Below are 25,013 nucleotides of genomic sequence, written 5' to 3' on the forward strand. Positions count from 1 at the left end.
GATGTGAAATGCTATCAGCTTTTCACAAACACAATCAACTAAGCAATTGAGCTCATCCCAGATGCGATTAAGTAGGATCAATTATAATAAGAACTAGATAAGAGAGATAAGCTTGTTGTTTCTTGGGTTGGTATTCTGCAGTATTAGGCTTTGTAAGTATCCTTTATACATAATCAGCTGCAAAACCGTTATTACTTCGGGAGATGGCTTCTAGACCAGCATTCAAATGAACTTCATCCTCAACTGATTATTTTAACACTAGAACTGCCATTGAGTGGGGAAACAATTTATTTGAGGCATCAGTTGCATCAAACAGAAAAGTAAGCATTGAAGTCAGTGTTTTGCAGTGCTAGGAGCATGTTTGCTCTCAATCCTAAATACAGTTAAATATTCTGGGAGAGAGCTCTCCGTGTCCCAAGAGGGGAGTAGCTACCTTTCACAGCATCATGTTTTGCCATGGTACTAAGTAAAATTGCTATAGCACTTAAGGCCTAATTTGCTAAATATTAGAATTTAAAGATTTGGTAAATATCAGAATTTATAGATTTGCTAAAGATCAGAATTTATAGATGATTCCTGTAAGTTTTTTCTGGGGATAAAGCAAAATGATCGATTCAATAGCTGGAAATACAGGGGAGATGACAGCTGTCCATGAAATTGCACATCAGATGTTCAGTAAATCTGAAGGATATATGTGACAGTCGAGTGCACTGGAAGTGTAAATATACATATTATGGAAATAACTAAATACTAGTGCTTTCTTTATCAGAAATGGAAAGCTGGTAGTGTAGAAATAGAGGGGGCCATATAAACATACAAAATACAAGAGAGAAATGTTGCAAAATGGTCCATATCTAAATTGTAAAAAGAGGGACCTGCCCATATCTTTGAGCAAATGTTTTTAGCATTATTTCCAATTCTTTTATGGCTTCTGGTTCTTGCAATGAAGCTCCCAGCAGGCAATTTTTCTGTGATTCAGAAAGAATAAATAACATGGGTCTGACAAAACAATACAGGATGCATATACTGCCACAACAATCATGCTGTTCTGGAGTAGAATGTTTGATCAAAACCCCACAATTGTGTTTTCTTTCTTTTTTTCTGAGTGGAAAGAGATTCCTAAGCTCTGGGCTATTTCCATTAAAATCTTGAAGATCTTAGCACAGCAACATGGTTCATGCATCTCTTCTATTGCTTAGCAATGGATGTACTGCAGTTGTCTGCTTAGTTAATAATCACATCTAATGAACAGAAACCCAATTTTCACTTCCCCTTTTACTATAGGTAAGATTCGGAGGCCTTTGAAGACCTAGGCTGGCACCTTTGTTGCCCTTTCAAGTGCTTTTCTATTCTGATAATGATAAGGTTGTTGAGGGTTGTGCAGCGTTCTTGATGGGCTCAGTGCCAGCGTCTCTGCTCTGTTCCCAGTGTTTTATTTGCTTTGCTAGCCATTGCCAGTAACTGAGCAGGGCAGGTCAATTCCCCCTCATGGAGCCTTTCTGTAATCTCTCCTTGGCAGCCCTGTGGGACCACTGTGACATTTCCTGCAGCCAGTGCAAATTTTTAATGTTTTCCTGCATTTAATTTCAAAACCACTGTTAGCCTCTGCCTTATCTCTTCTTCCTCCTCCTCCACCAATTTTTCTGGCTTTTTGGATAGAGTATTGCTTCTCTCAGATACTGGTCCACAAGACTTTGTGAAAATATTCCTAGTGTTACGTCTCTTTCAAATCACAAGTGGCCATTTTAAATTTCATCACTAACAACCAGCAAGGTTTCTTCCCTGAAGTGCAGAAGCGATAGGCTTTGGTATGAACTATTACTGGGCAAGATTCAGAAATTCCTAAGAAGGATTCTTTGGCTTATTTTGTGTTGAAATATGTGAGCGTGAGCGGTCTCTTTTGGGCCATTCATCCTTGTAGCAGTTCACCACTTTTCTCTTACCGCTTGGTTTATAATTATTTGCTGCCTCTTATCTCTCTTCTTTCATCCCAGCTGAACATATTACCATATATACACAATATTCTTGCATTATTCTTTTTTGTGGAACTTTACCAAATATTTTTGAAAGCTTTATATGTCCTTCACCTGACAGTGTCACTTGCAGTGTTTAAATTATTTGATAACTACAAAAAAATGAAATAGAAGATAAGTAAGAAAAATCACTGTAGAAGTGAGAGCTATTATGCTATTCTACTGAGGTTTATTTTATTAAAGAAAAAGCATTTGAAGTCTGACATTTTTAACCTTTGAGCCTTTTCACAATACATATTTAATTGTGGCACCAAATGCTTTTTACATGCATTATGAAAAATGATACATCTGGGGGGGGGGGGGGAAGTAATCCCCTATTTCCTTGTCTTTTATGTGTGCATATAAAGTATTTTTGCCCAAAAGTGCCTCTGTTGTGCTCCATGTTGTCCAGTCATTTTTCAGTGCGGGCATCAGCAGCCCTTTCTGAGGGAGATTCAAGGAACACCAGGTTACCAGGAAGGTCTCATCCTCATGGTCAGAGTTCAGTTTTTAAACTTGAACCATGAGATTTGGGGTTGTTGCTGTGGGTTCATTTCCAGCATTAACTGTTACAGTTCTGGAGATAGCTCCCTCCTCAGACTCTTGCTGTGACCCCAGGTTCAGCCTTATATGGTAGTGAGTTCTGTACAGTTTTGACTTCATCGATTGTCAGCATTATTCTTCATTCCCCTGCGCGGTGAAGCAAGCTGAATGATCACTCCTTAAAACTTCTTGTGGACTGCGGTGTACACAAAGCCTAAATAAAATGTATTTTGATACTTGATATGATGTCCCTTCTGCCCCCTTCAAATTCTCTTGGGTATCACTTCCTGAATACATCCCCACCTTGGAGCTGCACCTTCTCCTTCTGAACTGTGGGAATGGCTGCAGTAGTTCATCAAACACGGCATTTTTGTTTCCATTTGGTGTTTCCATTAAAAGATGTTGGCAGGGGATGCAAGTTTCCCCCCACCCTTGTATAGAGCTCTTGTTATAGGTCAGTTATTTTTAATTTCCAGGAAGAGCACATGGAGGGAGACTTGTTAATGATCTTCCTCTTTGTTCCAGGTCAGGAAGGTCTCTTCTTGCCTTCTAACTCAACATTAGATGTAATCACATCGAAGAGGGAGTGGGGGAAGCAAACACAAAATCTCCACCTGTCTCCTCATCTATTCTTGACATCTGCTGACATCATTGTTAGAAAGTAACTTAGGACCTTGTGACATGAGGTCATAAGACATAACTGTTACCCATTACTCTAAAAATCCAAACCCAACAGTAGCTCACACAGGGGAAAATACAACTTTCTCTGTGCAAGCAACTGTTAATATGAGCCTCTATAGCTTTGAAGAATATATTTTTGCTGCTTAGGACACTACAAGACTGGAAGATTAATCCCTAAAGGAAGAGTTCCCACTCTGCAAGTTAGATTCACTGAGTATAAAATAATAACTCTCAAAATAGATTTAAAGTCTGTACCATAGCTGCATGATTTGTTTACTGTGCTCATTTGTTCCATTCTTTAGGTTTGAAGATGGCACAGTCTCTTTTCTTGATATCATTGCTCTGAAACATGGATTTGATGTTCTGGAAAAACTCACAGGTCAGTTAATGAAACGCTAATGCTGAAGAGTGAAGTTCCAGATTTATACTCAGGGTGCAAATCTGATCATATTTCTATGGCTGTAGCTTAATTTTTCTTTCTAGATTTATTATTCGTGTTCATCCATGCAAAGATCAGACTTCAGTGTGACTGGTTTGTCCAAGTCTTGCATATTGTATTATTGCAGCCTGGTTTGGAAAAAACAAAATATGCACGCTGTTCTCCACAAATAGACATGCAAGGCTGGAGTGCATCAAGCATATCTAGTCTGCCTCACACTCACAAAAATACAATAGGAAAATAATAGTAGAAAGTAGCTGAGCTACATCCTATTGAGACTTGAAGCAGTAAAAGTTCCTGCTGTGCATGAAGACCAGGCAGCTTGATCTGGTGCAGAAAAGCCATTTGGTAATAGAGCTTAAGAGGGGAAACAAAGAGAGTTTAGAGTATATCCCAAAGCTTTTTGTTAAACAGGAAATACAGTCCCACTGTGCAGGTGAGGACTTTGACTGTATCTTCAAACAGCGCACTTTCCAGAATATGACTTTTCACAGCAGTTTATTTACATCTGTACTGTGACACACTTTAGTGGAAAGCAGCATTATGTTGGGTTGTTTTTTTCTGAATTTGTTCGCTATTTGATGTAACTTAGCTCTGTAAGTCTTACGGAAATTCCATGAAAAGCACACAGTTGTGAAATTGTAGTGCAGTTCCTGCCTCTCAAGGTGCAAAGTGAAAGGAAAAGAGACAACAGTCACAGGCTGCAACAAGGGTAATTCTGACTGGGCATAAAGAAATAATTTTTCAGGATGAGGGTAGTCAAACACTGGACCAAATGCCCAGAGACTGGGCAGCCTTGGAGATATTCAGAATTTGACTGAGCTCAGCCCTGAACAATCTGATCTAGCTTTAAAGTTACTACTGCTTTGAGCTGGAGGTTGAACTGGATGACCTCATGAGGTCAAACCTAAATTAGTCTATGATTCCCTAACTACCAAAGGCTAATGCCTCGCTCCAGGCAGAGGATATTATAATGCAGGCTAGGGCATATTGAGCTGTGAAGAGCGGAAGACAGACCTTTCCATTTGCTGCTTAGGGCATATTTGTGCGGTAGACTGAGTCGGAGGCTACGCACAGAGCTAACTACATTTGAGGTTTATAAACAGGCTCACAGCCTGCCATCTTGATCTTGCCTGTGGTTTATGGAATTGAAATTCTCCAATCACACTGACTTTGGGAAGTTAGTGCAAACCTGGCAAAGGTTTCTTCGCAGTGGACTTCCCTGGGAAGATCATTTCCATGGCACATTTACTACCATGACTTCATCTCCCAAAGCAAAGGGCAAGTAGCCTGGGATAAGAGGCCAGTGCAGGCTTTCTAGCTTACTAGAGAGTCTCATGACTTTGAAGCTCTTTTCAGTGGCTCGCACTGTTTGAGTATCTTTGAAGCCCTTAGCATGGAGCTAATGCTAAAGTCCCAAATAAAACTTTGAGCTCATCTTCAAGCCAGAAGTTCTATGTGAAGGGTGATACTCATGTGCCTTGTTGACTCCACGATAGCCGGCTGCTTGTCTGGCTCAGCACCTCAAATGCACAACCTCTCTGTGATTGCTGTCATGGGTCAGTGATTCTTCTGAAAGGTGCAAGAGATGACACGTGGCCAGGGAAGCTTGCCCTGCTGACTGTGCAGGAGGCTTGCACCATGACATGCTTCCACACGTGGAGTGTGCCAGGTTAATAAAATATGTTCCTGAGATACGTGTTTCATACTCAGGTATGTGCACAGTTATTATGTAATGTCTGAACCTCCCTTCTCCAGTGCACTCTTTGATTTCCTATATAAAGGCATAAAGTGCATAATAATGTAAAAGAGACCCGAGTCTAGAGAGACACTGACTATGTATTTTTGAGGCTGGTATAATTTCTGTTATTGTCTGTGGAGGTTTATTGTCAGAATTTATCTGAGGGATTCTAGTTTCTTCTTCCTTGCAGAGCAAGACTTCTGTGATGAGTATTCTATTAGATGCTTGAGGTCTTGCTTGTGTGGAAATCAATAGCAGAGTTTTCATCAACTTCAGTAGGAACCTGACTGAACCCCAACAAGTAAGGATGCTTTGCTTTATGACACTCTGCATGGAGACCAGGGATCAGAAACCAGCCTTTAGTATATGTTTTTGTAGTATAAAATGCTTTCAAAGAATGTGCAATCTTAAACAAAAACATTCCCTCGTAAAGAGGGCCAACTGCTTTGGTTTAATGTGTAGGAGCATTACCTGCCATAACGTGAAAGCTGATAGCATCTCCTCCGTTGCATTTCTCAGCCATTTAAACCTCCTATTGGTACCTATTTCAGCTAAACAATTGAAAAATCTCTTAATATTAGACTGAGGGGAATACTTATCCCTGAACCTGAATAAAGTGGATAGCAGTGGATGAAAGGGTAGAACAGAGGCATGAATAAATAGTATGTTGAGACCTTTCAGTCTTTATTATTGCTTTTAATTTGCCTTCTGACCTATAGCAGTGATGAAAATCTAAGGCAGTTGAAGTGGCTTGGAATAACCTGTCAAAGGGGTTCTCCATAAAACTGTTATGAGGGTGGCTGAGTTGGCCTTAATTCTGGGCTTAATTCATTTATTGCTTTTGGGGTGTTGTTTCTTTGTTTGAAAATGTTTTAAAGTCTGGCTTGAAGTAATAACTTTTTGTCTCTGGTATCTGATGAACTTTTTTTTTAACACTCATCAATACCAAGCCTAACTGGTTCAAATAGCAAAGCAGATGCATCTCTACTACATTGAAGGGAATATGTTGAATTGTTGTATTTGCTCATTAATAAAAAAAGCATTTGACCATATCACCACCGTATTTTTTGTCAGTATGCTTGATTAAATCATTAAAATGTTTTTTATGGCATTCTTTATCACATTGAGAAGAGCTATGGACTCGTGTCTTCTGGATGCTAGAAAAGTCTGTAGATGTGGTGAGAAGTGGACAGGCTGGATTGATGGGCCGAGACCAACGGTGTGAGATTCAACAAGGGTCAGTGCCGGGTCCTGCACTTGGGTCACAACCACCCCAGGCAACGCTACAGGCTTGGGGAACAGTGGCTGGAAAGCTGCCCAGCGAAAAAGGGCCTGGGGGTGTTGGTCGACAGCCAGCTGAATATGAGGCAGCAGTGTGCCCAGGTGGCCAAGAAGGCCAACAGTATCCTGGCTTGTGTCAGAAATAGTGTGGCCAGCAGGAGTAGGGAAGTGATCGTCCCCCTGTACTCGGCACTTGCCACGCCTCGAGTACTGTGTTCAGTTTTGGGCCTCCTCACTACAAGAAGGACATTGAGGTGCTGGAGCATGTCCAAATGAAGGGCAACGAATCTGGTGAAGGGTCTAGAGCACAAGTCCAATGGGGAGTGGCTGAGGGAACTGGGGTTGTTTAGTCTGGAGAAAAGGAGGCTGAGGGGAGACCTTATCGCTCTCTGCAATTACCCGAAAGGAGGTTGTAGCCAGGTGGGTGTTGGTCTCTTCTCCCAAGTAACAAGTGGTAGGACAAGAGGAAATGGCCTCAAGTTGCACCAGGGGAGGTTTAGATTGGATATTAGGAAAAATTTCTTCACTGAAAGGGTTGTCAGGCATTAGAACAGGCTGCCCAGAGAGGTGGTGGAGTCACCATCCCTGGGGTATTTAAAAGATGTGTAGATGTGGTGCTTAGGGACACGGTTTAGGGGTGGACTTGGCAGTGCTAGGTTAATGGTTGGACTTGATGACCTTAAAGGTCTTGTCCAACCAAAACAATTCTATGATTCTATGATTCGAAGCTTAGTAAGTTTGCCAAAGCAATAATGTCTCTTTTCTGATGTATAACAACATCTCTATTGAATTAGCTTCACAGAGATATTTTTTAGCAATTTTTGCAGAATATTTTCATTGATGTATTTTAGCTGCTATAACGACTTTCTTTTTTCTGATGTCCCTTACTGCACAGCTTGGATTTCACTAGACAGCAAGCTTTTCTGAAGCTGAAAATTGCTATGTATAAAATATGGCTGTGGCTAAAATGTAGAAATGTAAAGAGAGATGAGAAAACACATAGGATGAAAGAGTAAATTAGAAGAAACCTATACTGAGGAGAAATTTGAAAAACCAAATAAAAAATTGTTTTGACAAATATTTGAATTTTAAAACTTCTGCACTGCTGGTATAGCCTAGGTAATTTGATGGTCTCTAGTCAAATTCTGGAATGCCACACTGAAAAGCAGAATTGCCACCTGCAAGAGACCAGAGTAACTTACAGAAATCCATAGTGGAAGAAGAAATTGAATTCTTTAAAGGATTTTAATCACCACATGGTCTATGTATTTTCCGCAAAGTCAGGCTAGTCCTACACCATTATCCGTGACCCCAGTTGAATTAAGCTTGTGTTCCAGTTAAGTAGGAAATTTCAACATCTCCCTTCATGGTAAAAATTATGTGATTACGCTTACGTGTATGTTCATGTAAGTACAAAAATTTCTACGTGATAGGTTTTTTTTAATTAGAATTTAATCATAGAGAAGATAAACCAAACAAGCACCATGCAAAGGTGATAATAGAATGTGGTACGGCTATGGTCACGTGTGGGTTTTTCCATCATAAAATACATTTTGTCTGCCCACTTCTCAAAGCTGTTGTGAAGGGTGACCACAGTGCTCTGGCTTCCTCAGCCCCATCAATGTTTCTGGTGGTGCTTCTGTGTTGGCTGTGAAAGCAAGGCTGCCTGGGGGCCTGCAGTGTAGCACCACAGCCTGCAAACCAGTATGTGGTGTCCAGAGCAGTGTGGTCACCTTACCAAATGTTTAGCTCTTCAATTTCTGTAGGCATTGAATATATCTGTTTCTGCCACGTCCGATGCAACAAGAGATTCAGTGCTTTGCAATTGCCATTTTCCCCTCACCATCTTTTTTTCCCCTGCACATCACTGAGAATATTGGAGTTTTGCAGATTATTTAATTTCCATCAAAGATCTACGATTCCTTTTGAATAGAGATTGTTGGCATTTGTGTGTATACAACAAAGCCGTCGCATGCTGTAGAAACGCTTTGTAATCCAGAAGGACTGCAGATTTGTTGTAAGCCACTTGATGCATATTTATTCCACTCAACTGTCAGAGTTTTCAGTTTAAAAATGCACTATCAGATGTGAACCACTTCTGAATCTCACTTTGCTGTAGCTCCTGGAGCACTTGCTTTGCACTCCCCCAACACAATCAATGATTCTTGGTTGGAAATAGCCTGGAGTAGAAACAAGCAAAATAAACGAAGTATTGTTATTAATTTTGTCCTTCTGTGTAATAAAAGCACTGCTGAAGTTCTTTTGGGATGTAGTGTAACTGGATTGTACTGGTGTAATTATTGAAGATGGGAAGGGAGATCACTAATGGAAGGTAAATCAGAGTTTCAGCGTTAGGCAGTGTTGTGAAAAATAGAGATCTGTTACTGAGTCGGATATATTCTGACTAAATTCTTGACCTATCTCAATTTCCATTTAACAACAAGGCATATTTCATGCCAGAGTTACGTCATGATGTGTGTGTGTATGTATGTAAGTAATTTTCAGAGGTGTTGTGTCTTTATGATTTTTAAACTGAACCTTTAGCTGGTATGTATTTTTATAAGTAAATTTTTGTCAGTTTTAGAAATTATACTAAGGTACATAATTTGCAATTATGTTAGAAGGAGTACTTTAATTATAATGTCTGTTCAGGAAACATTGATTCTCTTCACAAGAAATTATATGTATTGGAAGAAATTTTAAGATGCAGACTAAGTCTCCTGAGTGTGATGCGTTGAAAGTCCTTTATATCACTGGATATTTGATTAGTTGTTGGAGAGTAAAGGTTGTGTTGGCTTTCATAGAGGCAATTATATCACACAACAGCCAAAGCAAAATACAGTGCAGGATGCTAAATGGTGAGGCTAACTCTGATTTTTAACTTGGTCTTTGCGGCTTTTGAGTCATGTTTTGCCCTGCTACAATTTCTACCATCCTCTGGTACATCAAGAACTGGTTGCAGCCAGTGACGGGATGTTGGGCAGCCTGCCTTTAGTGGTACTGCACACATTCTCATGTGTGTTGTGTTTAGACACTTAGGGTTATGCAACTCATACAGTTTAGGGCCAGAAAAGAATTTTCTCCTCAGTCAGATTGGCAGGGTTTACTGGGATCTCTTCTCCTGTGTGGAGTTTGCCATTATCTGAGTATGTCACCTAACCTTGGACCTCGCTTGTGAATTTTACTGCTTTTGTCCTTGGTGCTGCTTTCATTCATAATTTTAATGGATTTGAGGTTTTTCTTTTAAAAATCATAAGATTAAAGATGGCATTAATAAATGTGTTCTGGCTTGCGTTATATAGGTATGTTGGAAGTGGGTGCCCCATTTAGCCGACATTTATGAAATTCTTCATTTAACGGGAAAATTCTTCCCTTGGTTTAAGAAGACAATGAATCATTAATGAAATTTTTACTTTCTCTGTGCCAACCATTTTCCACAAGATGAACCTTAACATAAAAGAAACCTGGGCAATTTGTACTAATCTCCTCCCTCACTGCTCATAATTAACACCTTTTCTAATGGTACTTGAGAGACAGTTATGCATTGTTGTGGGTTTTTTCCTGAGAAAAAATATTTGACAAGTGGACAGTGGGAGAAAGATGCTTCATCCACACTCTAAATATGAAAATATATATACACTGAAGAGAGGGCATGTTAAATTCTGGCATCAGAAAGAAAAGTTTGATTTCTAAATGTGAAGGGAGTGCATAAGAGCTTAAAATCCAAAGGTATTCTGATTCCCAGATAATGACACTTCTGTTATGTCAAAAGACAAAAATCTCTCCTCTCCTGTCATGTTTAGTGAGGTGGCTGTTCCTGTTTTTAAATTTCTGTCCCAAGATAAACATGGTTTAGAGAACAAACTAGAAAGTTATTTATTTACTGCCAACAGTTCTTGCTGGTTTTCTTAGCTTTCTTTTGTGACTTGACTAAAGCAAACTAGACATTGTTTGTGCCATTGAAGGCAGAGCAGAACAGTTAGAGCATGATTTGAGAAGCTTTGAAAAAGTGAGTTGCCAGAAGAAATCCTGCCAGGGCTGCCTTTGCAGACTTTAATCTGCATATAAGGTTCTTTTCTGGAAGGAAAAACTGCTTTTATGGTTTGGTTTTTTTTTGGGGGGAGGGGGGGGTTAATATGCGTTTGCTAATATTGCTGTGGATTGCGTTCACAAACTGCCTAATCTGTGAAGAGGCCTAGGAAAGGACCAAAAATGTCAGAATCATTCCTCAGACCTGTAGAGATAACACAGGAAGAGGTAGTACAGCACATGGATGTCTTGGGTGGTTTTGCATAATACAGCTAGAGAGAAAAGTATGCCTCTTAGGAACTAGAAGAAGGGAAAAATGTCTTTATTATAAGCTGAGCTGATGAAGAAATAGTGCAGCACAGCTGACAGAAAATGCACTCTTGGCGAGAGATAATTGTTCTCTGTTCAGACAAAAGAGGTAGCAAGCCTTCTGCGGTGAAGGCATTTGATGACATCCAGTGTTACTACAGGGGAGAGATTTGCAGCAGTCCTTTCATGCTTGGGAGACTTCTAGGAAGAGGAAGCTGGGGCAGCCAATAACTGGGGGATCACTGCAGGTGCTCGTGCATTGGCTGTGGCTTGCCAAGGCAAGAAATGGCATGGAGCGTCAGTGTCCAACGCTGACAGGCTTCTCACTCATTCAGTGATCACTGAGCTCCTGAGGTCTGCAGCTACTGAGAACTTTGGCAGGGCTGTGTACATTGCAGGTCTCAAATATTAAAGACTACAAGGAGAAACTTGAGGCAATTTTGTTTTGGGGGGCTTTATGTATTTCCATATGAAAGGATTCTGGAGTCACTGGTCTTGTGTTTCTCACCAAGGAGGCCTTAACCCTACCCTCTTGGCAGCAGATGAATCTCCTGTATGCCGATTAGTGTGGCCTGTGCCTGCTGGTCCTCGTCCATCCTTTATGTGTCTAGTTTAGTCCCTAGATGAAGAAGACATTAGTTACAACTATTTGGTGTCCTACTAGTTACTCTTCCATCTTTTAGATCAGGAATTACTTCTGAAATTATTGGAACCTCCAATATATAACATCACAGTATGCTCTTTGCTTCTTGGTATGATTTATACACCTTCATCTAACTGCTGGTTAATCATTACAGGAAAACAAACAAACAAACAAACAATCCCAACAAAACAGGGGGAAGAAATAGAAAGAACAGCATTTCCATGGGGAATATGACAGCTGCTGAACATATTGGTATACTCAGTTGTCTGTTGCAGGTCACAGTGTTGACTTTAGTAAAGCCAGCAGAAATGCTAAAGAGTGAATTTAAAAGAACTATTGTTCTGGATCCTAAGGAGCTGCAAAGTGCACTCCTGGTGGTCATTCCCAAATACAGGCTTTAAGGCAGGAGAATGGTCATTAGTTGCACATTCTTGTCTGTTTTCTGTCTCTGCTAATCCTTTTTTTCCAACCCTGATTTGTAACATAAGAATACGGACATCCCCATTGAGCTGAGGTAGCTATAAATCAGAGTTGTTAATGAGCTGATAAGAGTAGAGTTTGTCCATGTCGTGTTCTATTTCTTCAAGATAGTGGGTGCTGTTCTAACAAGAATGATAAAATCCTGGGCCTGCTCTCTCCCTGTCATTGAAATTAGGAGAGGTATACAGTAGTATACATTTAGTAAACTGCAGTGATTAATCTATTTCCATATCTACTCTATTTCTTTAGTTCATAATAAACCATTGTGTTCCTAACCAAAGAGATTGACTTTTTTTACAGTAGTACAGCAAATGACTAGGCAATCAGTATATTTTTTTTATTACATTGTATGTGAATCCTATGTATCCGTAACTTAAACTGTGGAGCCTCATTCTTATTCAGACCATCCATTGAACAAGATTTTACTAATGTGAACACCAACTATACAGTCTAATTTTCTTAAAGTGTACCTTATTACACATGGGATAATACAAGAAAGATGTTTTTTCTACCTGTATTGGTTTTGTGTGGCAAGGTTTTGGTAGCAGGGGAGCTACAGGGGTGGCTTCTGTGAGAAGATCCCAGAAGCTTCCCCCATGCCCAAGAGAACAAATACCAGTCAGCTCCAAGACAGACCTGCCACTGGCCAAGGCTGAGCCCATGGTGGTAGCGACAGTGGTAGCACCTCTGGGATAGCATAGTTAAGAAGGGGGAAAAAACCTGCTCAACTGCAGCTAGAGAGAGGAGTGAGAATATGAGAGGAACAATTCTGCAGACACCAAGGTCAGTGCAGAAGGAGGGGGAGGAGGTGCTCCAGGCACCGGAGCGGAGATTCCCCTGCAGCAGCCCATGGAGAAGACCATGGTGAAGCAGGCTGTCCCCCTGCAGCCCATGGAGATTGATGGTGGAGCAGATATCCACCAGCAGCCTGTGGAGGACCCCACACCGGAGCAGGTGGATGCCCGAAGGAGGCTGTGACCCCATGGGAAGCCTGCACTGGAGCAGGCTCCTGGCAGGACCTGTGGACTCGTGAGGGACCCATGCTGGAGCAGTCTGTTCCTGAAGATCTGCACTCTGTAGAAGGGTCTCACACTGGAGCAGTTTGTGAAGAACTGCAGCCCATGGGAAGGACTCATGTTGGAGAAGTCTGTGGAGGACTGTCTCCCATGAGAGGGACCCCATGCTGAAGCAAGGGAAGAGTGTGAGGAGTCCCTCCCCTGAGGATGAAGGAGCGGCAGAGACAACGTGTGATGAACTGACCATAACCCCCATTCCCTGTCCTCCTGCACTGCTCAGGAAGAGGTGGGGAGGTAGAGAAATGGTGAATGAAGTTGAGCCCAGGAAGAAAAGAGGAGTGAGGGGAAAGTGTTTTAAGATTTGGGGTTTTTTTCTCATTACCCTACTCTGATGTGATTGGTAATAAATTAATTCATTTTCCCAAGTTGAGTCTGTTTTGCCCGTGACGGTAATTGGTGAGTGATCTCTCCCTGTCCTTATCTTGACCCACAAGCCTTTCATTATATTCTCTCTCTCCGCTGTGCAGTTGAGGAAGAGCAGTGATAGAGCAGTTTTGGTGGGCACCTGGCCTCCAGCCAGGATCAACCCACCACACTGCCTTACATCAGATGGTTGGTGTGAAACTAAGCCCTGACCTACTGATGAATCAGAACCTTTACAGAGTAATTACGTGAACTTGTTCACTTTCAGGTTTACAACAAGCTGTTGCATTTCACTATAAGGACCTTATCTGTGTGGACACTCTTATGAATCATAGAATCCTAGAATCCTAGAATCATAGAATCATAGAATGGTTTGGTTGGAAGGGACCTCAAAAATCATCCAGTCTCAAGCCCCTGCCATGGGCAGGGACACCCTCCACTACACCAGGTTGCCCAAAGCCCCATCCAACCTGGCCTTGAACACTTCCAGGGAGGGGTCATCCACAGCCTCTCTGGGCAACCTGTTCCTGTGCCTCACCACTCTAACAGTAAAGAATTTCTTCCTATCATCTAATCTAAATCTACCCTCTTTTAGTTTAAACCCATTACCCCCTTGTCCTATCACTCCATGCCCTTGTAAACAGTCCCTCTCCAGCTTTCCTGTAGGTCCCCTTCAGATATTGGAAGGCTGCTATAAGGTCTCCCCAGAGCCTTCTCTTCTCCAGGCTGAAAAACTGCAACTCTCTCAGCCTGTCTTCATAGGAGAGGTGCTCCAGCCCTCTGATCAGCTTTGTGGCCCTCCTCTGGACTCCATGTCTGTCTTGTACTGGGGCCCCCAGAGCTGGACACAGTACTGCAGGTGGGGTCTCACGAAAGTAGAGTAGAGGGGCAGAATCACCTCCCTCGACTTGCTGGTCACACCTCTTTTGATGCAGCCCAGGACACGGTTGGCTTTCTGGGCTGCAAGTGCACGCTGCCGGCTCATGTTGAGCTTTTTATCAACCAACACCCCAAGTGCTTCTCCTCAGGGCTGCTCTCAATGCATTCTCCGCGTAGCCTGTAGTTGTGCTTGGGATTGCGCCAACCCACGTGCAGGACCTTGCACTTGGCCTAGTTGAACTTCATGCAGTTCGCACAGGCCCACGTCTGCAGCCTGTCAAGGTCCTTCTGGGTGGCTCCCATTGAAGTCAATGGGGCCATGAAAAGAAGCTAACGTAATGGCCGGGAACCTTGATGAGGACTTGGGAGACTTGAGTTCCTTTCCTCGGCCACAAAATTTACTTGATTGTATTAAATTATGTAGATAGTAATCTTCAGGGGAGCAGGGAGTTAGGTAACTAAATGTTTTTCCAAATCTGCATTTAATCTCTGGGTAGGATTTATATTATATTGCTGTCAGCACCTACATCTGAGGTTACCATTTAGATTCCCATTGCAATCAGTGGAACAGACAGTACTTCACCAATTTGATCCCTCTGACCTCTTTGGGAAGTTTAGGATGAGAGGAGTTAGAGCCAGCAATACCAGTTCTTCTAATTGTCTATTAAGGGAGCTTGGATGTTAGCTTAGTGTTGTATAGGACATTACTTTTACATAACTTTCCTGCTAATGATCCCTTAGGGACTAGAAATCTGAACTGTCAGATTAGTTGAGGTGGAAGTAGTGTTTTGCAATTTTTACCTTCCCTTAGATCTGCGGCTTGTATTGGGCAGGGCAGATTCTACATTTCTCGTGGTTGAAATAAACCAGTAAAGCAAAACAAGGAGTGCACTGGAAGACACCTAAGGAGCCTGAAGGCTTAGCATGAGGTTTTCTATTTGTGAAACCTTCATCTGTCTATTACTGTAAGAGTGATTTCTCATTTGCAATATACATTTCATGCTTCAAATCCAAGCTTATTCAGGTAGATGTTGCTTTCTCCGAGAGGGAAAGGCTCACAGTCTGACAGCAGACAAACTATCTTGCAAAGGCAAAAAATTTCTGTCTCCAGGGTGAGAATGTCCCAGTCAAAAGGATGTCTTATGTAAAGAGTGTGTGTGTACAGCTGACTTCAGAAGTCTGTGATCGTTTTCATTTTCAAATGACTGGTTAAAGCAGATTAGTAGGAAAGAAAGCTCAGTTGGTTCTTTTGCATCAAAAGAAGCCCTTGTTGGGACTGTGGCTAATTTATTAGGAAAGACATGCTCAGCTGAGCACATATTTGCTAATGGCTGTAGATGGAATTAAAACAATTAAAGAATCAGTATTACAAAATGAGCAAGTAGGTGAGGCACCTTTGTGCAACTGTGTGAAAGTACGGCCAAGCACATACAATGTATTGGGGAGGCAAGTTTGAATTAATGGATGGGGCCTACCTTTTTTTTTACTGTAGATGCAGAATCTGTTCCCAGTTCTGCCTGAGGTAGCCTGGTGAAATTTGTCACTTTCAATAAAGTGGGAGAAATTGTTGTAGCCTACATCAAGACAGAATGAGTGTAAGACCCGACTCTTCGATAAAGTCTGTAGGAATATTAACAGCAGTCAAAAGTAATGAGGCTCTCACCTCTGGTTCCTAGACCAATCCGGCATCACCTACACATGGCTAAAGGATGTCTTGGAGAAGAAGTGCTTTCTGTCTGCAATACCTTTCTCCCTGGATCATTTTCTGTGTCAGATATAGTTAGGATCTGAAAGAAGCATCATTTTTACTATAAAATTGTCATTGTCATTGCTAAAAGGTAGAGAACCAATAATGTCCTGTGGGATCATAGATTTCAAAGAACAGAAGTGAGGGCTTACAGATTTGAGTGTAGAACTTCCAAAGACTTTTTGCTATCTAAATTGATTGATTAGGTTAGGGTTCTTGTTATCCTTGGAATACTCTTTTAAAATGGGGGAAAGAAAAAATCTTGTGCAGTTGTATTCTTAAAACCTGTATAAGAAATACTCAAGAATTATCTCTGTGCAGTTCCTGCTAAAAACCAGAATTGAAAGAGAAATGGAAAATAAAATTACACATAAATTAATTCCATTAAATTTTAAACAATGTAATATATTGCTAATTAATTTTTACATACATACATACACTAACAAGGAAATAAAATGTTACCTTGTGGATAGTAATTTCCTTGGCTGACATGTGAACAGTTTTCTTACCAGCATGCACCTGGAAAATCAACCTTGACAGGGTGGTGAAATAAATTTAGTTATATGAAAAACTAGTGATTAGAGAAGAGATCAGCATTTTGGCATTTGCGGAAGAAGGTCTGGCTGGCGTTAGAGGTGTGCACTTCAGCCATCCCGCAGCAGATTTCAAGGTCCCATTCGATTGCGCGCTGGCCACCATGGCAAGGATTACCTTATTTCATTTATTACATTTTTAATTTCCTAGCTAACTGGATCCAGCTGTTTCAGCCCTTCATGCAACACAGAGATTTTATGCTAAATCCAAAGGGACTAAATTAAAGCGAAAAGAAATTTGCATATTGTGTAAAACTCTACTTGTTCAGCAGACCCAGATTATATGGTGCTAATCACAAACACTAGATAGAGTAAATCCTCTTGAAGTCACCCTGGGGTTAAGTCAAATGCTTTACACTCTTTGACACATACCCATGAAATATGTAATCAAGTCTGTTTGACGTCCTCTCCTAATTACGTGCATGTATTTTAAGCAGATGCTTTTCCAGCTGATCTGCGCCTTTTGAGATCTTTTCTTCATTATTAATCAGAAAATCATGCTGCATGTTAACGGCAAGTGCCAATTATGAGAAATTAATATTAGTTTCTTTGCTTAGAAGCTCTGCTTTTGCAAATAAGACCATTGCCAAATAACATATAGATGTAAAGAAAATGTAAAAACCTCTGAATGTTATCCATCAGGGGCATAATTATTCTACCATGTACTGTGCTATTTCAGCCTAAAACTAAAATTTATTCTTCCACATACTGATTTTTTAGTTTGAGGAGAAATATTAAGTAAAGAATGTTCTCTGTTGGAAGTAGGAATGGACTGCTTGTTTTCACAAAAGCTAGAATTTAAATGATAAAAATATTTTTTCCCCCAAGACTCTACATTTCTAACTTCTGCCAAGAATATTAATATATAAGCTTAGCCTTTCGTGAATTCTTCTTACTCAGTGAGATAATATCAGGAAGGAAAATTAATATTTAATTAACTTGGGAGTCACTGAGTTTTAAGTAAACGCCATTTTTATTGTGACTATGTAAGAACAGTCTTCAGAAATTGCTAGTGACCTAGTTGGTTTTACCCCCGCTCTTCAGCTGAAGGATGCAAACTGCCACTTGCACTCTCTGCTGAAGTTTCGAACTGAGTATGTTCCCTCCGGTGCGTTTAGCAGAGACATCTACTGGCAAAACGTTAACTAGCATTCTCTTCCTCAGGTCCTCCTACAATGCCATTTCTTACACCTCTGAGGGTGTAATTGCGCCTCCTTACACCTGCTAATACAGAAATTAGTACTTTGAAGCTTTTAGATGTACTGGAGCATTAAATCTATCGTTTGGGAAGAAGTGTTAAGTAGTATATCAACAGATACAAAATTAATAAAAGCAAAATAATTTTTTCCTGTTGTCTCATTAAGGTTACTACCTGTTGAACTACTACACTACTTTTACTGGAGATGTGTATATCAGAGAAGAAGAGAACAAAGGAGTTTATGATCCATTGTAGATGAACAGGACTAATTACTAATCACGTAATAACCTTAGTTACTCTCCACTGATTTTGAATCAGTCAATATAGAATGGAAAGAAAGAAATTACAGGGTATAATCAGACGAGCTATTCTGGCTGCAGTGACAGGTTTCATGTCTAATGCCTGCTCCGCACTCGCAGTTTATTTTTTTGATAAACACCTGCCTCAGCTGTCACCTTTGCTGAGTTTTTAATGGCTCTCAATAGAGCCGTGCTAGATATGGTTTCAGTGCTTGTGCGCTAGCTGCTCTAGTTGTAGTTTAAACACTTAAAGGCGGTCAGTGGTGGAATGAGCAAATACCTGGCGCTCACATAGATGGAGATACCAACAAGACCTCTTTGAGCTCAGGCCCTGGAGGACCCCTCAGAAGATCCCCCAGCAGCCCTCTTCTCCAGTCCAGCCTCAACGCCCTCCCTGGAGACACCCACGTACCTTGGGGTGGGTGTAGCCTTGCAGCAGTGGAAAAGCAGAACTGAAAGAACACAGGTGATTACATCCCCCCCCAGCAAAATGTCATTAAATATTTAAAAATCAGTCTTTGCAGTTTCAGGTAACCTGTGGATTCAAGATACATCTCATCTACCCAGTTGGAGTGGGCATATTTTTTCACAATTTCTACTAGTAAAATATATTTTAAAAAGCACCTGTCTTCTAATGTTTATTTTTCAGGGGACATTTGAATCATTTTAAAAGACATGAGTCCTCTTATAAGAGGCCTGCTATAGCAGTGAAACTTTTCAAGTAGAATGTCACTATTCTCTGAAGTAAATGTTCACTGAAACTGTTTTGATCAGTTTGTGTGTTACATTCCTAAAAGTATTCATTTTGTTTTACTCTAGGTTTATATGCATTTGTAATGGCCATTTCAGGTCTGTTATGCTTTCAAGTCTATGTGTGCACCTCAGCCAAACTCCAGATTTAAAAATCTACACATCTGCTCACTTGTATCACATCTATTATTCCCCCATTTTCATCTACATCCTAATTTTCATGAAAAGAAGACTTCACTGGGCAAAGGATCTCCACTTGTGTGCTGCTTTAATTGCAAATGTTGCAGTTCTATGACAGCTGGGAAAATATTTTTGTAAGTTTTTCCTCTGCTCCTCCTTTCTCCTCCCCTGCTTTCTCCTTTCTTTTTTCTTTTTACTTTAAAGAGCTTGCAAGTATTTTTTTAAAGCATCTTACAAATTGTGCTCTACACTACTCAATTTAATACAAAGGTTTGAAATTGGTTGGTTTAACTTGGTTGTTGCTTATTGTCTTTTAGCGTGAGTGTGTTGTCTCAAGTTCATGCTAAAATTTACATTTCATTACTGTTTTGACAAAGAATTGCTACTTTTGGTATTTTATTCACATTATTAATTGAAACCCCAGGACACTAAAATTTCTGCCTAGTTTCTCCTTTAAAACATAAACTTCTAAATCAGCTTGAACTTTGGCTACCTTACTACTGAATGCTCCATAAGATTTTAAGGCAGTCATAAAAATCAATTTATTTTGTAAGTATTAGGCTAATGTCAATGATATTCTCACAAGTATCAACAAAAAATGGTGCTGAGCAAGAAAAATTCTGCCATAAGATGGTATTTGAATAAAAGATACATTTAGCTTTATAAATTGAGGGTACAGAGATGTAATAAAAACTTCTTGCATTGTCCAGTCCATGAAAACAATTTGATACTCTCTTAAAAAATAGGACTGAATGAGCAGATTTCTAATTTCAATGCATTTTATCATTAATAGCACAAATCACAGGGATTTAGGGAGATAAGATCACCGACGCAAGTTTTCTCAGCTTAACTACATTAGTCAGAGGACTTTCATTTTTTACAGCAGAGTGATGTTGGCAGAAGGTCTGCTCAGTTATATGTAGCTATTTCACTAAGCAGACTAGGTTGAGCTATTGTCACAAGAGCCGGTGTAAACCCTCTTTATGTTAGAGGGATTTTGATCCCATAACCACACTGGCAAAACTTTTAAGGAATAAAAAGCTATTCGTTCCTGAGTGTCTAGCAGCACAATTCTATATTTCAGGCATGATCTTCCAAGTCAGTGTAAAATAAGGTGAAGATGCCATACTTCTGACATGGCAGCATACTACACCCCTCTTCAACAACCTAAATAATTACAGCACTGTGCAAGGCAACAAATATTCATGATCCTGTGGGGAGTCCTCACCCGGTATAAATTGTCATAGTTTATTGATGTTAGTGGAAGGTATGATAGTTGACACCATCTGCTCCTAAATCTTTGGCCGAGATCGTGGTGATGCTGTTTGAAAAGCTGCCATTTATAGGTGGGTTTGAGAAATATCTTCAGAGTAATGACCCCTAACAATTGAGCTAGTTTCACTCCTTGGGCATTGCTCGGAGTTCACACCATAAAACAACTTCATCCTAGAAATTAAAGGGCAAGGCTGGGGATCAGAATTATTGAGCTGTTTTTATTTATAAAAGCAAATTTTCCTAAATTTTGGCAACACTCTAGAGTGGTACGTTTTTCTTTCCATACTGTATAAAGATAAATTGGAGCAAATTGATTGTAGATGAGTGAGCAGATGACAGGGTAGGTTGGATGCTCACATTTATGTTGTGTTTGAGCCTGTTTTGGGACAGAGGAGGATGTTTGTTTTGAAATGTTTCTTTTTCAGTATAGATCCCATAATCACAGCAATAGTTTATTTTCCTTCTTGTGACTGTATTTTAAGCAGTGAAACTCAGCTTCTAACTAGTAGAGAACCTGGGCCCAAATGTAAGTTGTTTTCTTAAAATATACAAAAAATTATTATTTGGGTAACTGAAAGCAACAGGCCAGTGCCTTTTCAGAGTGCTTCCAGGCACCTGATTTTAATTTCTTACATTTATTTTCCCCTTTTTCTTCTTCACATTAGTGGCAGTTTTGTTTTTCTTGTTTTTTGGAAACTAGGATCATCTCTGTTCATGGAGGTGTTTTCAACTATTTTTTCAACCTGATTTTATTTAGAACAAGTATCATTAGATTTTTTTTTGTTGGAATTTCTTTCTTCTCCACTGTCTTTATTGATTTGGTATGAGAATATCTCCTTTTTTTTTGTTTTGTTTGTTTGAGATAAATAAGATGATCTTCTAGAGGGACACAAAACTCAGATTTCACTTAGGCTCTGGTTCACAAGATCTGCTAATTCATCATCATCACTGCTGATTAAGTGATTAAGAGATTTCTGTTTCCAGATATCCACCCCAAATCTTGGCCAGAGTTGATACGTAGAAGCTGAGTAGTCAGTGTACCTACTTCTGAGCTCTGGCAGTTGGCAGCCCATCCTACTAACCTAAGTTTCATCTGCCTCTGCCTCCATAAATAAAAATCATGAAATATTGTGGCTGAACGCTCAGATTCACAATCCTTGTTAGAGTTACGGGTGACAGTTACAGAGTTTGCCACCTTTGGCTTATAGCCTCTTCTGTAGCCAGTGTTTTGTGTGGTCTGACAGAAGCTGCTAAGCAGAGGCTTGAATTTTGTATCAATATCTTTTCAAAAACATGAGTGAGGCCCAAAGGTCCAGACATAAAAGACTCCATAATTTTATATTAAGATGATATGAGTAGAGAGCAGGAGCTGCATGGATTATCTTGGAGAATAATGTGGAAAATAGTCAAGAGCCACCCTATAATTTAGCTTTTTCTTATGATCCAAAATGTGCAATGCAGTCCTGATTACCTCATCACACAAGCACGTCCGCAGAATTGGAGGGTGCTCAGCGATGAGCAGCAGCACAAAAGAGCACTCCCACAAATAGAGACTACAATAATGGATGGTGTACTTTAGGGACGTGTCTCTGCTTATCAAAAAAAAATGGATGCTTGTGTGGATTTAAAACCCTGTTTGGCACAACATAAAATGTGTGTTTTCCCCACATATGTTTGGTTTTGCAGTGTTTGCCGTGTTTAAAGCGTTCCCATGGTGCCTCCTGTCCCTGCTGTTCCACAGGGCCATTGCTATTCTTAGAAGCAAGCCACCACCGGGAGAATTAAACCGGTGTTCAAGAAAGGGCGGGGAGGGGGGGCGCGGGGAACCAGGAGAAGAAACTGTGAGGACAATCCAATTGTTCCTAGGCCACTTGATTCAATAAGAACAAAAACATTAAAAGGATTTGGGGGCTGCAAGCTGCTGTCGTACCGGCTAATTTACCATGCGTGCAAAAGATCAATGAGGGGGGCCTTGAGCTAGCCAACATGCACTGTTGATCTGGGCAGTCAAACGGCTGGGTACATCCAATTATTAAGGAAAACAACGAAGTTCAAACTCCAGAATATCTTTTTCTCGATGTGTGTAATTCATACATGTGGATATTTGGATTGTGCTAGTTTAATTGTGAGAAATGTAATGCAAAGATAATAATTACACAGTTAAATGGGTTGACATGTTTCTGTTAATCATTCTCATTAAATTATTAAGCCACTTATCTGTCTTTAATGCACTAATATGCGCTACATGACTAGTGGACATTCCATTAATAACAAATCTAGAAGGATTTTTTACCCTTTTCAAGAAGTATCAGCTAAGCAAACTAGATAGCTCTGTGCATCCATCATACACTGATAATGCAAAAGGCTGAACCAGCCTTGCTGTTACTTGAGCAAATAGTCTCATTAAGGTGAGCAGGGTTTGACCCAACTTTATGCATTTTCTAGAGTAAATCATAACTTTTTTAGCACGTTCTGACGTTTTTGCTCCTATAAAGTAGCATTTATATATAGGTAACAATATAGTTTGCAACTGTGCTTTTTCTTTTACACTGCAACAAGCTAAAATATAATGGATGATTTTCAAAGTACTGGTTTTGACAGGCCTACCAATTATTTTGCTCTCCAGCGTGATAGATCTTGAGTCATGCTGTAAGCGTATGTATAGCATAAAGGGTTGTGAGAAGGGTATGTGGCTGGCTCCCTGCATTGTGGTTGCGGAGAGCTGGGGAGCAGAATCTGTCGCCAGCTAGTCAGAGGATGAAAGGATCAGGCCAATGGTTGCATCCAGCACGGAAAGTTATAGAATGGGAAAAAGGAAGGTGATATGCTAAAATACTTACAATGCAAGCCCAGTTGCAGGGCGGCATTACGTGGGAGTTATTTGTGTAGATCTCATGATGAGATTTGGTATTTAGTGAGTTGGATTTGCCAGGTCTGTGTTGAGCTCATGAACAAAATTATTATTTGTGTTATATTTGTCCCCAACTAATTTATTTGTATAAATAAAAAATATCGAGTCTTCCTACTTGTTTCTGTTCCACTATGTGAGACGCTACTGGGAGGTGATGTCTTGTGGGGGCCTATATCTGCGACACAGTGTCCTATGATGGGGCTGAGCCTGAGGTATTGGGTCACAGCTGGGAAAGGTGCCCATGGTGTTGTGCAGTTCAACCACGTCCTCTTCACACTCTGAGCGCAGGCACAACTGGTTCAGAGGAGCGACTGTGCTTCAGGTGCGAGGCTGTGTGTTCTCCTGGCTTTCCATTTCCACCACGGCTTTGTGGTCATATTTTTTCCAAGTACGGAAAACGATGCTTTCCTGCTAGTAAGTTGGTGGAAATGTGATCAATGGGAGTTTCGGGATGGTATAACAAAGCAAAGGAGACTCTCAAGTGCTGCAAACAGTCAGGGGGCAGGAAATACATCAGATATTCAGATTAGAAAACTGATCTTAAAAAGGGTAAGAGCAGAGGCAGCATTTTTTGTTTAGTTGTAGTTTTTGTTGGGTTTTTTTCAGCAAATTCCAGAGAAAAACTTGCTGTGATTTGATGCTCATAAAATCTAAAAGCAGTGGGGGACACAATTAACAGATTGCTGCGATTTGTGAGGTGAAACAAGAGATGAATTTGTCTCTTGGGTTTTAGTAGCCCAAAGATATTTTCATGTCATCCTTTCTTGCTTGTGATGTTTGATAACAGCTATACAGAATGAGACAAAGTGTGGTAAATTTTCTGCCAATGTGGGAACTGCTAGAGGAAGTCTCTGGGAGAGAAGAATATAACAACACAGAAACAAAGGGCAAACAATGCCAAGGGCAAATAACTCCAGTAGACAACTCAGGCATGTGGTGTTTCGTATAAAGCATTGTAGGTAGAGCAGCTGCCAGATAGAATGAGGAATATCAAGACAGATTTGAATAAAGCCCAGAAATGAAATCTGTTACCATTTCTCTGTGGTCTTATTTACAACATAAAGTCAGATCGTCAACTGATGTGAAGTGGTTTATGGCCTAACAATGCTAATGCAATTAGGGCAGCTGAGCACCGTTAGGAATCTGTCCACTAAAGTCTACACCCATCCTGTAAAAACAAGACTGAATTGCCATTGTTGCACTAAGCTTGCCTGACACCATGCATCATCCAAATGGCGAGCAGTGACTAAGCAATGTTGTGTTTTAATGAATATTCAAATGTGGAAAGATCATTTTATTTCTGTTGGCTTTTTAATTTTCTAATGCTTTTTCAAAGTCTCTGCTTTTGGGCTGGGGAGGGAGACGTTTACTCTTAGAGCGGAAAAAGGCACATTGCCATTTCATTTCTTAGTTGAGGTTCGTAATGCGATTACCAAAATGTGAATAACAATCAAATAATGTAGAGGCTTATTCCCTATGGATAGCAAAAATAAATTTCAGTCAAATGTTTACGGCAGAAATCTCAAATTTGTCATGCAAAGTACTTCTCTGCATTCAAACATAATGTATTTATGTGAGTCAGAA

General features: G+C 40.4%; 1 protein-coding gene across 4 annotated transcripts in view; it reads left to right on the forward strand.

Annotated features, from left to right (window-relative positions):
- MOCOS (molybdenum cofactor sulfurase) overlaps positions 1-25,013 on the forward strand; it is a 229,206-nt gene that overhangs the window by 123,402 nt on the left and 80,791 nt on the right. For all 4 annotated transcript variants that reach the window (XM_054814508.1, XM_054814512.1, XM_054814509.1 and 1 more), the window contains one exon: positions 3,539-3,615. In XM_054814508.1, coding sequence (XP_054670483.1) covers positions 3,539-3,615 — 77 coding nt within the window. The remainder of the gene's footprint in view (positions 1-3,538; positions 3,616-25,013) is intronic.

The sequence above is a fragment of the Grus americana genome, chromosome 2 (genome assembly GCF_028858705.1).
Source record: "Grus americana isolate bGruAme1 chromosome 2, bGruAme1.mat, whole genome shotgun sequence".
Classification (NCBI taxonomy): Eukaryota; Metazoa; Chordata; class Aves; order Gruiformes; family Gruidae; genus Grus; species Grus americana.